Source organism: Seriola lalandi, unplaced genomic scaffold (genome assembly GCF_002814215.2).
Source record: "Seriola lalandi dorsalis isolate HSWRI2012SDOR001 ecotype SW California unplaced genomic scaffold, Sedor1 jcf7180002053538, whole genome shotgun sequence".
Classification (NCBI taxonomy): Eukaryota; Metazoa; Chordata; class Actinopteri; order Carangiformes; family Carangidae; genus Seriola; species Seriola lalandi.
Window position 1 is genome coordinate 901,854 of NW_019524091.1, and position 15,387 is coordinate 917,240.

The 15,387-nt window shown below is 39.5% G+C and overlaps 1 protein-coding gene across 1 annotated transcript; it reads left to right on the forward strand.

Annotated features, from left to right (window-relative positions):
• Nucleotides 1-442: 442 nt before the first annotated feature.
• Nucleotides 443-15,387, forward strand: marchf4b (membrane associated ring-CH-type finger 4b). The gene is made up of 6 exons (XM_023401210.2): nucleotides 443-1,184; nucleotides 3,309-3,667; nucleotides 4,056-4,783; nucleotides 11,395-11,550; nucleotides 12,857-13,049; nucleotides 14,790-15,387. Exons 3-6 carry the CDS (start codon nucleotides 4,352-4,354, stop codon nucleotides 15,209-15,211), a joined length of 1,203 nt encoding a protein of 400 aa, XP_023256978.1. The 5' UTR covers nucleotides 443-1,184; nucleotides 3,309-3,667; nucleotides 4,056-4,351; the 3' UTR covers nucleotides 15,212-15,387.

Below are 15,387 nucleotides of genomic sequence, written 5' to 3' on the forward strand. Positions count from 1 at the left end.
ATATATATGTACAGTAAAAAAAAAAAAAGAAAAGAAGCAGTCATTGTGTCAGTCGGTACATTTTTTATTTCTTTACCCCTGCAGGGATTGTATTTACTAGAAAAAACAACAACAAACACAAAGAATTTAACAAAATATGTAATTTACCCATATCTTTGCATACAAAAGTTACTAGTTACCTTGAAGATTTGCAAAATTTGACATACTAACTAAAGTTAATGATTAACAAATAGAAAATGTTGTGTGGTTATTATAAACTATCTAGCTTAAAGTAGAAAGTGAGCTCCATGTCAACCAAAAAAATGCAAGGAAAATGTGAGGGAGACATTTTTCTGCTGAACAAGTGCTTCACTTTGATACCTTTAGTACATTCTGCTTATAATACTTACTTTCACTTAGAGAGTAAGGTTTGAATCAAGGATTGGAATACTTCTGCCACCACTGCTATCAGCCTACAATTCTAGTTTGTGTGAATGTTTTTATGTGAACTAATGATCAGCTGTCTTGGTTGGCTTATTAGGGTCCAAACCCCAAAAGGGTAGAACAAAAAACCTTGCCATGGGCAGGGCTTAACAGGAAATTGGCCATAACTTATTAAGGATTTGTTCAATCATCATCATAAATCAGGGTTTATGTTTTCAGGCTGTGCTTGGGAATAGGCCTCCCAAAACATGTTGAGCCCAACCCATAGGGGGTGCCAAAAATACCAAAAAAGTGTGCCATCTAGTCTTACTCACTGCATGTAGACTGTAGGTATAGGCCTGCCATTGGACACCCATTCTAGGCAGCATTCTCCTCTCTTTCTGTTTACCGTGACTGTTGCCATTTTAAAATCCCCTTCACTACAGAAAACAACAACAACCTCCATGCTAGCAACCTACATGCTGAAAATGGCAAATTGTGATGAAGATTTGGATTTATGCAATCACACAGTCGTCATATGTCTTTGTTGTTTTGTGAGGCATGTTCTTTGTGTGGAATTAGCCAATGTTCCCCAGAAACAAGTTCCCCTCCAACACTATTTTGCAGGTGCACTGTCGCTGCATCCTGGGTTCAGTGCCATCCAAGATGATTGTGATAATGGTCACAGCCAGACTATCTGCTATGCAAGACTATCTGCCATCATATGCCATTGCTCAATTTGCCATGAGCTTGAATGAGATACACAATTCTATTATAAATGGGTAAGGTCAGTCATGACATATTGGTTCATAACTCAAGTTGTGCTTATTGTACTTACTTATTGATGAAAATAGGCCCAAAAAGTTTTGTAATGTTGCACCATTTTATCACGAGTTTAATCAGTGCCATTGAGGTATATTTCAGGTCAAATCTGTCAAGGTTTTAATGACTTCATACCTCAGAGTTCCAGTTGACCTTCTGTTTCATTACAACTTATTGGTTAACATTTGTCAACTCCACATTTCTCAGCCCATCTCATAGCAGCCACTTCAAAGCGAGCTCATATTGTACACAATTTACACCATTTTCAAAGGCTAACTAGATCCATGTTGCTATACCAAACAATTGAAGCATGAGTCTCATAAAGGTGAACTGCTGCCTACAATAGCTTAGCTTCAAAATAGCACCTTCCATTACATTACACCTTTTCTCTTTTCATAAGCCATTAAGCCATAAGTCATATACTCCAGTCAAGGTATTTACATGCTTGCTTTTCTTGCTAATTATTTTTGGAGGAAAATATTAATGAACAGCACTGAAATATATTTTTATATCGATGAGCTCTCCGATGCATTTACGATTGGTAAGATAAGATGTTATTTAGTCCATGGACACTGTTGAATTTAACATTTTTTGAATACTCTGGTTTCACTCCTTTTGTCAAACAGAATTAAACTATGTGAATTTGCTCAGCTTTGTCGAGCCTGAAACCCGTTTGTTTCTGCTTCCAGCTTTAATTTTGGGCGATTGAGGTGCCTTGTTCTGTTGAACCCGCAAATTGCCACTTAAGGCTAGCTGTTTACTCAGGCACTACTTTACACCTGAGATGGCATAAGCAATCACTGGTAATTGCCTGCCAGAAAAGAAAACCAGCAGGAGTGAAAGATACAAGTTTAATCTCTCAGTTCACTGTTGGCAATCCATTAAATGCACATCCTGTGGCCACTAGACTGACCACAGTCTTATATAAATTCTGACAAAAAAACAAACATGTTTCTGCCGGCAGAGTGAGTCCAGCCACAGGTGTGTTCATTTCAATTATTCAATCAAGCTACACAGAGCTGCCCTGACTAGCCAGTAAATTGCTCTCCCCTGTATCTGTGTTTTCTTTCCAGCTTTGCCAAATTGTTCATCCTTACCCTTTTCTATTTATGAAATGTCTCCAAAGCCAGCATCATTCATCAGTGGTGGAAATGAACTACTACTCAATAACTTTACTTAAGTACTGATACTTTACTGGAGAATGTGCTACTACATTTCAGAGGGAAATATTATAATTTTTGCTTCATTGCATTCATCTGACAACTATAGTCACTAATTACTTTTCTCCAGATTCAAATGAATGAATAATTGAAACATATTATCATGTTATATAATATGATACATTGTTATCAGATATTTGATATAGTCTATAATAGTTAGAATTGGGTCTATACCGATACTAAAACACTGCTCACATGTTAATGCATTAATAATAAAGATAATACAACAAATTATATAGTACTAAGAAAATTTCAAGTACATTTTAGATGATAATCACTTTTACTGAAGTAAAATTTTGATTGCATGGCTTTTACTTTTACATTTTGGCATTGCTCGATTTTTGGTGCCGAAATTGACTAAGATTAGAAAAATAATAAAAACAACAATGTAATTTATCCATTTGTTGTTTGTCATGTTTTATGCAAAGCTGTCAGAAAATCTCTGCATGCTTTCTGTTGCTCAAATGTATTTCTGGATTTCATAGTCTTTTATGTTAGTAAACTGAGTATCAAAAAAAGCAATCTGAATAAGCCAATATGGGCTTTGAGAAGTTCTGATAGTGACCGCTACTTTTACTTCTCTCATTGGGTTTGAACACTGCTTAATTTCATGTTCTTTTTTTATGTTGACAAAAATTTTTGGTGGCTATCTAAATTGAATCTAGCCTGCGTTTTACTCCTTTAGACATGAATATTTTCAAGCTTTCAGCCACTTTAATGGTGAAAGGCTAACATCTCATCCTTTGGAAAAAAAGAGCGGGGAAAAAAACATTAATGACACCTTAAACTAAACGTGTCCCTCTATAATGATGGACGTCTGACCTACAACAGGCAATCAACCAATTCTTTGTGTATTTGTCTCAGTCCACAGTTGTAGTAATGAGTTGGCTGCTTGCATCACTGTGCGGTGGTGACGTGTGGCGTCTGGGAGCTGTCCCAGGAATCATGGTGCTGAAGCTGCAGCACCGATTCAGCAGCCAATGATCGCAGGAGGATCCGGGGCTACGGATGCTTTCACCCAGAGCAGGACAGTCCGACAATCGTGTTGGATTTTTAACCGAGGGATGTAAACCCATCGGCTTTGTTCCTCGGACATGGGAATTCCATAATTGGGGGATGTAAGCTTCGCTCAGACTTGCCAGGGACCTGCAGTCTGTCTGGAATTCTGCGAAGAAAAAAAATCCTGAAACTGTGAGTCGTTAGAAAACGGTGTAGTTCGCCAGGTAAGACAGATTTCGCTTCCTAACATGGCACGCCATCGACTGACTTGATTTGCCTTGAAAGCCTTACAAGACGTCGACAGTAATCTGAGCTCTGCTAATTTAAAAATTTGGCTTTGATTGTTGTTGGAATATTTGAATTTTAAGATTGAACGCTGACATTTCGTTATATAGTCTATTTCAGTCAATTGTACCAAAAGGCAGATTTGATTCTTGGTTTCTGCACTCGTCGTGAATCTGGAGGGAGAAGCTTGTCTAGATAGTTTATATTGTACAGAGCAGGCAGACTATTAAGGCCATGAAATGACAGTGGACACTGAGTGAACGGGCCATAGCCTTATTACTTGGATGCATATTCCTATCAATCTAACATTTGACTTTCCTCTTTTAGCTGTTCCATTTATTGAACTTAATGGCTTCAGACACTTGTTTGCATCGATGGGATTTATTTGCCTTTTGGATTTACATCCTCGTGGGAAGACAATAAAAGACATTCAGTTAAAACATAAGAAAACTAAAAGGGTTCTTTAAACCCCAACACACGCTGGAAAACGCACCCCTGCACACGCTATCCCATCCCACCACATATGTAGAAGTGTTTGCTTATGACGGGGACACATACTGTAAAAGCTGTTTTCTTCCAGCACCTTTGCATGGTGCTGTGAGTTTCTGGCCGGAGACAGCTTGATGCTGCGCAGCCAGGGCATGCTGAAGAGCCGCTGTTGCGTCTTGCTCGGTGACCTGAGGGTGCTCCTTCTCGGGCCACCGGCACCGCCGACACCGCTGCCTCCGCTGACCCCCATGAGCGGCCAAACTACGGAAAGCCATGAGACAGGCGTCACCGTCCCCGACAACAACAACACGTTAACGCGGAGCCACCAGCAAGCAGAGGACCGGACTGCCTTACCTGCGGCAGGAGCCACCGGGCCACCGGGCGGAGAGCGACCGGTGGCGGGCTGGGTTGATGCTGCAGAGCTGTCGGCGGCCCTGCGCGGCTGCAGCAGCTCCTCTGATGATTGCTCAAAGGGCAAACTGGAGGAGAGGTTCTCCCTCACCAGCTACACGGAAAGTGGCTTCAGGACGCCCGTGTGCAGGATCTGCTTCCAGGGACCAGAACATGTAAGTCAATGAAAAATGGTCCTCAAAATGTTACAATAAAATATTTATGTCATAGGAAGTATTCATCCAACCCATTAATCATTTAGTCTACTCTCCCATGCATTTCTCTAGGTTAATCTGAAAATCTGTTGGTGTTGAGTTTGGTTTGAATGAACTCTCCAACTACCCTCACCCCCACCCCACCCCCCTCAAAAAAGACCATAGGGTAACTAATTACCAGCTGATGGTAATGTTGTACATTTAGATCTAGGACCCCCCCCCCCCCCCCCCCCCCCCTTTATATGCAGGCTTTACTGGTCAAGCTTCTTTCCAGTGAGAGCATCCACTCCATGTTTCTTGTTAAGGCGGCCACACAGCTGGAGAACCCTCTGAGCAAGGATCCCACTGCATCCTGCTCTCATCCCCTTGCGTGGCTTGAAAAGACAGCCATAGCTAGCAGTGGGAGGATAATGAAAGACCTTGTCTCCGTGGTTGACAAGTGTGGAGGATACACAGCGATGTAGTAACAACTCATTATATCCAAACACTGTGAATTCATATTGATTCATTACATGCATGAAAAAATCAAATAATACCTCTCACTCTGCTGCACTACCTGGAAAAAGCAAAAAATAATAATTATGTGCACAGAACAGAAGGGAAGCACCTTAAAGTTAATCACACTGCATGCCTTCGCTTTTTGGGCCATATTGATGATAATGTCACACTACATCAATCAGGAGAGGAGAAATGTGAACAAAGATGACTAGGGTGTGCAGCAATAAATAACATTAAATTATAACACAGAAGCAGGCACTTAACGATTTGCAGACATTAGTTACACTGACAGAGCCTTTGAGACCACATTGACAAATATGTCACACCTCGCCAATTGCAATGGAGGAAGGGAGGTTATAAAAGAAAATGTGAGGCAAGACAACTGAGGTGTAGAACATAACTTTATATCCGGCACTCTGCACTCACAGTTGCCTTTGCTTTACCCAAGCAGCAGATTCAGTGTATCATTTCATGGTCATTGCACTGTGTATGGCCTATAATCTCTCTATGTTTCATCAACTAATTACTCCAAAAGCAATTCTGTGCATCTTTCCACCTCTGCTCTCAGACTTTGTAATTATTACTGACATGGGGTCTAGTTATGAGATTGGAAGACAAGGCTTCATCCTTGTTTTTTTTTTGTTTTTTTTTTTAAAACTCCACAGATAGTCAGCACACTCTGCAGTGCATACAAAGTACCGCTCTCAGAATTCACAGTATTTCCCATGGTCTCCTCCAGCTCATCTCATCAATGCTTCCTGGAGACATTGCAGCTAGTCAATAGCATTTGATTTCATGCCATCCTATCATTATGCAAGTTCTTATCTATCACCGGCCTTCCTTTCCCTGTCGTCTCTTGCTGTTGGTTTGGGTGAAGTCCAGATATGGATCTGCTGAGGTGTAAATGGGTACAAGGAGAATGAGGCTCCATTTGAAAAGAGCGATGAGTGGACTGTGTCACTGTGTGATACAGGCAGTGGGGACATTAGTTATCCTCTATTCTCCCTTAGCCTCCAGCATGTCACATAGACCAAGGTAGCCAGTATCTGATCTGACAATCTACCCTCAAAACACTTCCATCCCCAAGGCTGAGATACTCAAGACAGAGTAAAGAAGGGAGAGAGAGACATAGCTCTCCTCAAGCATACTACTAGAAAAGGGCCTTGTGTCTGACAAAGTCAACAATTTCAAAAAATGATTGTATTTTGATGTAATATGACACCAGACAATGTAATAAGTCTGTGTAATCAAATTCATGTCAGTGTTTTTGGTGCCATTTTCTTTGACGTTCATGATTCATAAACAAAGTCCCACTCTTTTTAAGGATAGGTTCCCATCTTTATTTCCAAATCTGTCTCAATGTGATACTCATATTCCCAAATGTACATTTAAAGAATTATTGGTTGTCTTAACTATTCCTCTTCTCTTTCCTTGCCATGACACAATCCCTTCAGCGGTCTCTAAGCCAAATCAGGTGCATATTTTCTATACTATTTATACTCATGTATATATACAGTAGGCATATGGCTTTTTTTTTTGATTAAGATAGACTTGAAAAATAAAATCATAACCAACTCTTTAACCCAGACTACTGTTGGAGTTAATTTACATCTCCAGACAGACACAAACAATGTGTAGTAAAATGAACAGCTAAGCCAATGTCAGATGAAATAACATAAATTCATGTCTTTTACCTCAATACCTCAGGTTATTCATCAGATTTTTTATATATATAGCTAACTTGAGACATATTTCAATCAAGTTACCAGTTCTGTTTCGGTAAAGGTCAGTGATAAGCTTTACAGGGAACTGCAGCTTGCGTGCATGGAGCTTTATTATACAAGCTTGAATCGAGACTTTATTTCAACCTCTGCGCTCAAAGAATAAGCAATTTCTCTATATTTTTTATCTTCAGATCATTTTCAGGATGTAGTCATGTAGTGCACAAACGGGATAAAGGGGATATTTAAAAAGTAATATACAAAAAAAGTCACAGAATATTTCTGTGAGTGAGTGATCTTTTCCTGAAGTGTCATGCACTATTACATTGAAGTGGCCTTTGGGGCTAATGCTGCTACTGCCCTATCCTCACTCAACAGCTGCATGTTGAGAATATGGGAGTCCCTGCTGCTTAGAAAAAATGTCAGCTTTCCCTCCTAAATCATAACACAGATAATGCACTTGCAGAGTGTGTTTGTCTGTGGCACAATGAGAAGCCTTGAGGGGTCAAGTTAGCATCATTCCTTCTATATGGCCCCACAGTGGCGAGGCACTGTGCTTTCTGTACTCCATCACATGTAGGATGGCTCCTCTGCCATTTGTTGGGAATGAGATATAAACAAGTTATATAAGCCCATGAATTTTTTTTGTCTTTTCCTAAGTCTATAGAAAGGAGCAGTGAATTCATAAACTTAAATTATAAACCCTGGTTGGTCTTTTATGCAGTTACTTTATAAGGTCCATTAACTGTCACTGGAGGCCTAATGGTTCCTGTAAAATAAGCAATGTGGAACGTCCCCCAGTATATGTTTTATGATCAGTCATTATAGGTAAATAAATTTGAAATTATATGACCTTCAAATTGATATTTCAGCAATTGATCTTTTTTTCCCTCTAACTTGTTGAATATAGTTAAAATGCGCATATGAAGCTGTTTTTCAGATGACTGCAGTATTGCAGGTACTTATTAAAGAAAGGCTTGTGGCCTGAATGTCATTGGCTATTGTAAAAATAGCTTTCATTCAGTTTCTGTGGGAGCTAGTTTATTATACCACAATTTCCCTTTGCCTAGAGTTAATAGAGTTCACTTGCATTGATTTCAGACCCTTAAGAAATGTGAATAGCCATCTCTAATGTAGCTTCATGTCATTATATACATTGGGAGTGGATCCAATTTTATAAGGAGAAAATTGGGTGCCCTGAGGTGGTTTTGGGATAATTTAACACAGAAAAATGGATTAACATGACCAAAGCTATCACATTTATCATCTTTTTAATACATCGTGTGCTGTTTTTTCTCAATAATTATAGCTGTTTTATCAACAAAAGGATATATTTCTTTATCACTTTCTGAATGCGTGGGCTGTAATGCCACATTGGTTATCAGTTTCTCTTGCTCCCTCTCCAGCCTCAGTTGTACTGGAGTGATCTAGGTTTCAGCTCTTGGCTGTGATCAGGCCACTCACAGTGAGCGGTCTGAGTCCCACTGGACACGGCAGAAGTGTTCTGGTGCTCCTGCCAATACACTCCCACCCTGGCCATCTGTAGATGGGCCTTTTCTCCTCTATCTCCCTGCTCTTCCCTCCCTTTTCCTCAACCAGGGTACTGCTCCGTCTGTCAGAGATGTCAGCACAATGACACCGTGGAGAAATAATTTGGAAACTCACTGCACTTTGCGTTTCTTGCTACAATCTCTGTGCCATTTTCATGGTAGACAGGGAATACTAAATACTAAATGCCTAAGCTTAGAGAGTTTGAGAGCTGTCTTGCAGCAGAAGGGGTTGGCTAATTTAATTTTCTGTTCACGAAATGTTTTTTGTTTAGTCCCATTAAGATAAAAACATCTATACATGAAGGTCCTGTTTTGAATTTTATAGATCCAAGTAAGTAAACTGCAGGTCACGATCTAAAAAGGATGTAAAGCCTACACCTTTTGGGTCATCATCTATATTCAGTATGACAAGACTTATAATGTATTTTAATGAGCTTGGAGCCCAGGGTGAGAGATTATAAATCTCTCATTTGTTCTTCAGGCAGAATGCAGTTTAAGAATAATGGCCGGTTAAGAAAATGAGCACATATCACTGTTTTGTATTTGCACTGTAGCTGATTTCAGAGTCCTCTGAAGGCTGAAAAAATGCATTGATAAGTTGAAAACACATGTTGGTCAAGTTATACATAAGGATGCCTAATCTCAGCTGGTTCACGACATAGCAGTGATAAGCTTCTTTTCATTAATGCTATGCTACATAGTCACATGGTTCAAGATTCCACAAGTCTATTACTGTTGTTGACCACTGAGCGTACTGAGCAAATTGATGTTATGTCCTTTTCAAATGCTTCTCAAAAATAGACTCTTACTCCAATAACCTTGAGGTGCTGAAGCTAAGGTCTGGTTTTCTTTCAGCTACTTCAACTACCTCTTCAAGTCCCCTTCAAATGACTTTTATTCTGAGGAAGGTTCCTAACTGAGTGAAATGACCTGGAAGTATCTAAGTGTCAGCCATGATAAGAGCGAATTCTCTAAAATCTGAGCTTGCCTCAATGCTTCCTATCTGATCTCCTTTACAATGGGGTACAGGGGAAGTAGTGCTGTCCCACAACACTTAAAGCGACGCACCATTGTAGTTTCACCATAGCAGACCCACATAAATGTAAAGACAACAAAGCATCTATTTTATACTGACATGATCCAAAACTTATAGAAATCCTTGTATGACTGGCTGAGCTGAAGAACAGGCATATTGAAATTCTAGTCAACAATATCATCGTTATAAGAAAATTACATATTCTATTTCTATATATCTATTTTGTTGTTACCACCTATGAGTAATTGATGGATAAATGAACCATATGTATAAACTGAAAACATCCTTTCTTAGGAGGTGTGATTGTGTTTTGGGCAGGAAACCTTACTTGAATTGTAGGCCTACACCATTGAGTTTGTCACTGTATTTATTTTGGATGTGTTATAAAAAAAGAAAAAGCCTAGTGTAGGCTAAATGCAGTTGCATACAACATTGTGTTTTTTTTTCCCTAAGCCCTTATGAATTTCCTTCACATCTTTCTTTGACATTTTCCATTGAGGTCAAGGAAAAGTGATTACAAAAGGAGATTTTTTTTTTTTTTTTCAACCGCAGCCTTGAGCTACTGCCTCCTAGAGATTAAACACACAATAAAACCAACACTATTTTTTTTTTCAGTGAAATCAACCATTCATAGCTCTTCACCAGGGAGAAAGAAGGGTTTTGAAATGCCCTCAGTTATTCTAACACCCTGACTGACTGACTGACTGACTGACTGACTGACTGACTGACTGACTGACTGACTGACTGACTGATAGTTAGTGTCTTTATAAGATAACAAGTCATGTCAACCAACCATATCTTCTACAATAACTGTATCAAATGTTGGCTCTTGTTTGAAATTGACTGATGAATGCTAGAAAACACCCAGACACAAGATTTTAAGTTTTATATATCAGGCGCAAGTGGAGAAGGAAGGGTTTCTTTGACATTTGAAATTGGTCTGAAGTTGACACAATCTGTATGCAGCTACAAAAGAATATGTATATGATATTCGTGACATTCAGTGTAAAGGCTGCAGTAACAGTGTTCTTATAGTGCAGTACCTTCTCAGCTTTGGTGGGGTTTGCTCTTTGACAGAAGATTCAGTGAATAATCCTCAACTTTTCAATAGTTCTAGTAATCAAGAATTTTGTCTGTTAACAAGGTGTAAGGCAAAGCTTTCATTTCACTGTGTGTACGTGCATGAATGTGCATGCAAAGCTCAGAAAATCAAGAATCAATAAGCCAGCACAAAGAACTGCAAAGAAATATGAGTGTGTGTATAGTGTAACCTGTAGTATATTGCATGTGAAAAGTTTATCTGCAGGGGGTAAATAAAATGAGAAAACCAAGGATTGTCAGATGGTCAATGATTGCTGTAGGCAGATATTTCCTCTGAATAACAAATCACTACTCACAGTATCCTGCTCTTAGGCTACAGTCCAGTATTATGAAGCATAACATTCTAGCAGTTTTATTTATTTTTTTGTAGTCTGCAGTATTTCATTGAATTTTCTGTGCTTATACTGAAAATCTAACCCAGATTTCATCAACACTAGACATTTTTTTTTCTTTATATTGACATCAAAGCTCAGCTCAGGTAGCGAGGTACATTCCTGTTTCACCAGCAGCAGCAGCAGCAGCAGCAGCACACACTGTCCAAGCAACATTTCCACTGACAGTAAAAATGTGAAACATATAACATATCCATACATTTAAATGAACTAAATTGTTTCAAATGCTTGTCCTGGTGTGCTAGTACTGATTGGCTCTGCTTCTTTCCTGCAGGGGGAGCTGCTGAGCCCATGTCGGTGCAGCGGGTCAGTACGCTGCACTCACCAGCCCTGCCTCATCAAGTGGATCAGTGAGAGAGGGTCCTGGGCCTGTGAGCTATGCTACTACAAATATCAGGTCATTGCCATCAGCACCAAGAACCCACTGCAGGTGAGCCTTGGGCGTAATGGATAGCGCTGTAGAAATTTAAAAGGGAAAGAGTTAAATGAGAAGCAAAGATTTTATTCAGTTCAATTCAATTCTATTCAATTTTATTTGAATAGCGCCAAATCATAACATACATTATCTCAAGGAACTTTACACGATAATATCAAGACTGTAATAGAAAGAAACCCAACAGTTCCCACAATGAGCAATGTGAAAATATAAGTTATTGTACCTTCTTGAAACTATGAGACAGTGGCAAGTAAACAGTCAGATGAAAAACTCAAAACACTGAGAACTGAAATGTGTGTTTTGCCTTCTCATTAGGAGAATTTGTTGGTGTATACGGGGGAAAGAGGGAGACAGCCCCTTGCCCCTTCTCCTGTGGGACTCATTCATTCATGCATTTTTGATTTACATATTAAGATCTGGATAGAATGAAACTGCAAAAACACCATTGTAGGAATCACACTGTCTTTGCTGCGGCTGTAGTTCTGCTTTGATCATAAACTGAAGAATTCAAATAAAAATGAATATAAGAATAAGAATGAATGTTTTTGAATTAAACAGAGCTGCTTAGAACAGAATGATTGCAGCAGGAACTCTCTCTCTCAGTTTTAGACTGGTGATATGATAGGACACAGAGTGGACAACCCATGCAGAGGTCAATGCACTGCAGTTTAAGAAAACACATGTAAATAGACAAAATACAGAAAAAAAAAATTAAGAAAACATCTTCAAGTTGATAGCACATCTGCTGCAAATATACACAACACAACCAAATATGGAAATGCGCTGCAAGTAGCACAAATGACAACGGAAGTGTTTCCAGGGGACACTAAAAAGTGACACGCTTGTTGTTCAATGCTTTCTGATTTTCTTTTTTTTTACGTCGGCTACTTGGCAGTGATGTTATGTGTTGTTATTTATTTTAAAAATCCCAGCCGGGCTCATCACCTTTGTGTATTGTGTGTATTTTTTGTGATGTTTTCTTTAGTTGCTCTGCGTTGAGCTCTCTCTGCCACCGTACTTTGCCAATAGTCAGCTGTAGAATGCCCTGAAATTTGATGCTTATGTTTTGGTGGCATAGTTTGGAAATCCAGCCATCAGCCTGATTAACTTATAATGAGCATGTTTTAATCTTTTTAATTGATGATTGTGTTCAATAATGGTGTCTTTATTTTGTTGATACATATCTTTGTGTGTTCTTCTACCCCCTGTCCATAAAGTGTGTCCCAATTCAGTATTCAGTAAAGTTAAAAGTGAAATAAGAACTAAGAACTAAGCGTCACTGAGGACTGTCTTCTTGCAGTGGCAGGCCATCTCCCTGACAGTGATAGAGAAAGTGCAGATAGCAGCAGCCATCTTGGGCTCCCTGTTCCTGATGGCCAGTATTTCCTGGCTGGTGTGGTCATCTTTCAGCCCATCGGCCCGCTGGCAGCGCCAAGATCTGCTTTTCCAGATCTGCTATGGCATGTACGGCTTCATGGATGTCGTCTGCATCGGTGAGATGTTACATTTGACACTGGTTTATTTATTTATCTACTTAAATTAAGGTTCATGCTTCTTCTTCGAATGAGTTTGTGCTTTTTACCACTGAGAATAGTATTGAGTGTGTCATGTCTGGTCACAGAGGTACATTATGCGTTCAACTGGGAAAAGCAAACATAATGTCATAGCTCTCAGCAGAGTCAATAATTATACCTGCCGGCTGTGCACAAATTATTGTGAATGCTATGAACAGTTTGCACTATTGACATTTAATGGAATTAATCTATACCACAGTCAACAACTTCAAATCGTTATTGAGTGCGTGGACACTTGTATTTTGGTTCATTACTAATCATCATTCGATCTTTATTAACAGTTTTATAATATTACAGCCACTATATTAAACGTGATGAGATGCTGTGTGAAAGCTTACGTTAATTAACTCTAATTAAATACGAATGCTGAATGTTCAAAACTCAGTTTTGGCAGCTTCACTGTATACATTATAATGCCTGTCACTCTATAATAAAAGCTGCTGCGCCAAAGTCGGACAAACTTCAAGCTTTCTGAACTGATATAACACAAAAGAAAAAAATTAGCATTGCAGCGTACTTAACCATCTTCTGAATTTTTGTGGGTGTCCAAATTGAAACTTGTAGCATCCACTTTAAGCCTGCTGTCCTCTAGAGCCCGAGGGCCCTCATCGATGACTGTGTGATGGCATCTCACATTAAGAAAACTCTTAACTGCCTCTGCTGCAGACAGCACAATGAGAGGAAGAGGAGATCGATTGTCTCCGGTTTGGTGGCGAGGATTGACTGTGGAGTCATTAACTCTACACTTTACACAGATTAACTTGTCACCTGGCAGATTTTAAGGCCTGACTTTCAGTTGTCCACAAAGTTAGAGTGGAAGAGAAACAGGATTTTATCAATATACTCTGTGTGCTGTATATAGAGGAGGTTAGGATTTATTCATGTCCATGTTTGGCAGACTGCTCTCACTTTAGTTGCTGCAATACGTAAGCCTTATGAAACTCTCATGTCAGAGGAGAATATAACTGAAATAAAATAATTGAAATCTGTTCTCTATAATGAATACAGCTTCAAGATACAGTGGTAACACTTATTTCAACCACACCTATTTAGCATTGCAGTATAATTGTTGCTGTATTAAAACAAATAGATAATATTACTTATAAAATAGTTGTAAGCAGATATAAGGACATTAAGTGTTAAATGAGTATAACTTTTCCTATGAAGATATATTGATAGATATACTGATTATATAATACAATAAAAACCACACATTCTGTATTTCCCTCTACACGACTTTAATATGAAATAAATACTGAATACTCAAAAAAAGTTGTTACAGATTGATTTCAATTTTTCATATACGCAGTTCAGTGACCACGAATCAATAAGTAATTTTAAACTGTGATAAGTTGTTATCGAACAACCTCAGAGAACAGAAAAATCACTTTTGCTAACTTAAATCCAAAAATGGTGAGTATCACTGTGTCACAAGTTGTGCCGTGTCTACAGTTTTTCTAAGAAATAAAGATCTTATCTGTGGGTTATGGTGCAGTACTTTAAAGATGAGTTGTTTTGTTCCGGTACTCCCTCAGCTAATACTCTCTGCAGGCTTTAACACAGTGAATCTACCACTGCAGAGATATATATCACTTTGTGGCGTCATTAAGACTGCTGCCAGACACTGACATTGTCTGTTTGATGCTCTGATCTCCACAGCACTAATTGTCCACGAGGGACCTTCTGTGTTCCGTATCTTCCACCGCTGGCAGGCCGTGAACCAGCAGTGGAAGGTCCTGAACTATGATAAGTCTATGGACAGCGATGACCTGAAGGATGCCACTGTGGACAGGACTCTGTCTCAGCCCAGCCAGGGCTATCAGACTGGGGTAGGAGTGTCCACTTCCACCTCCTCACTGATGGTGGTAGCCTCCACAGCCGCCGGCTCCACTTCCACAACTGTGGTGACGGCCGCAGGAGGACTGGGAACACATGTGGACCCCAACAGCGGCAGCGCAGTGCCAGACCAACACTGTCCCTACAACATCCTCCACCTCCTCAGCCACCTGAGGCAGCCGGAGGCTCGCAGCCAACCCAGCAACAGCACACGAGAGCTGGTCATGCGAGTCACTACAGTCTGAGGAGTAAGTTGAGGCCTTATCTCACATGGAGATGAAAGATTTATGAACCAGCTGACAGTTGAAAAAAAAGTCTTATCTTAACTGCACTGGATTAAGACAATGTTCTTGTTTGTTTCAAAATGCATCTCTGATGTCCTTACATGGATTGAATAAAAGTCAAAGTTGTTTGATTTTCA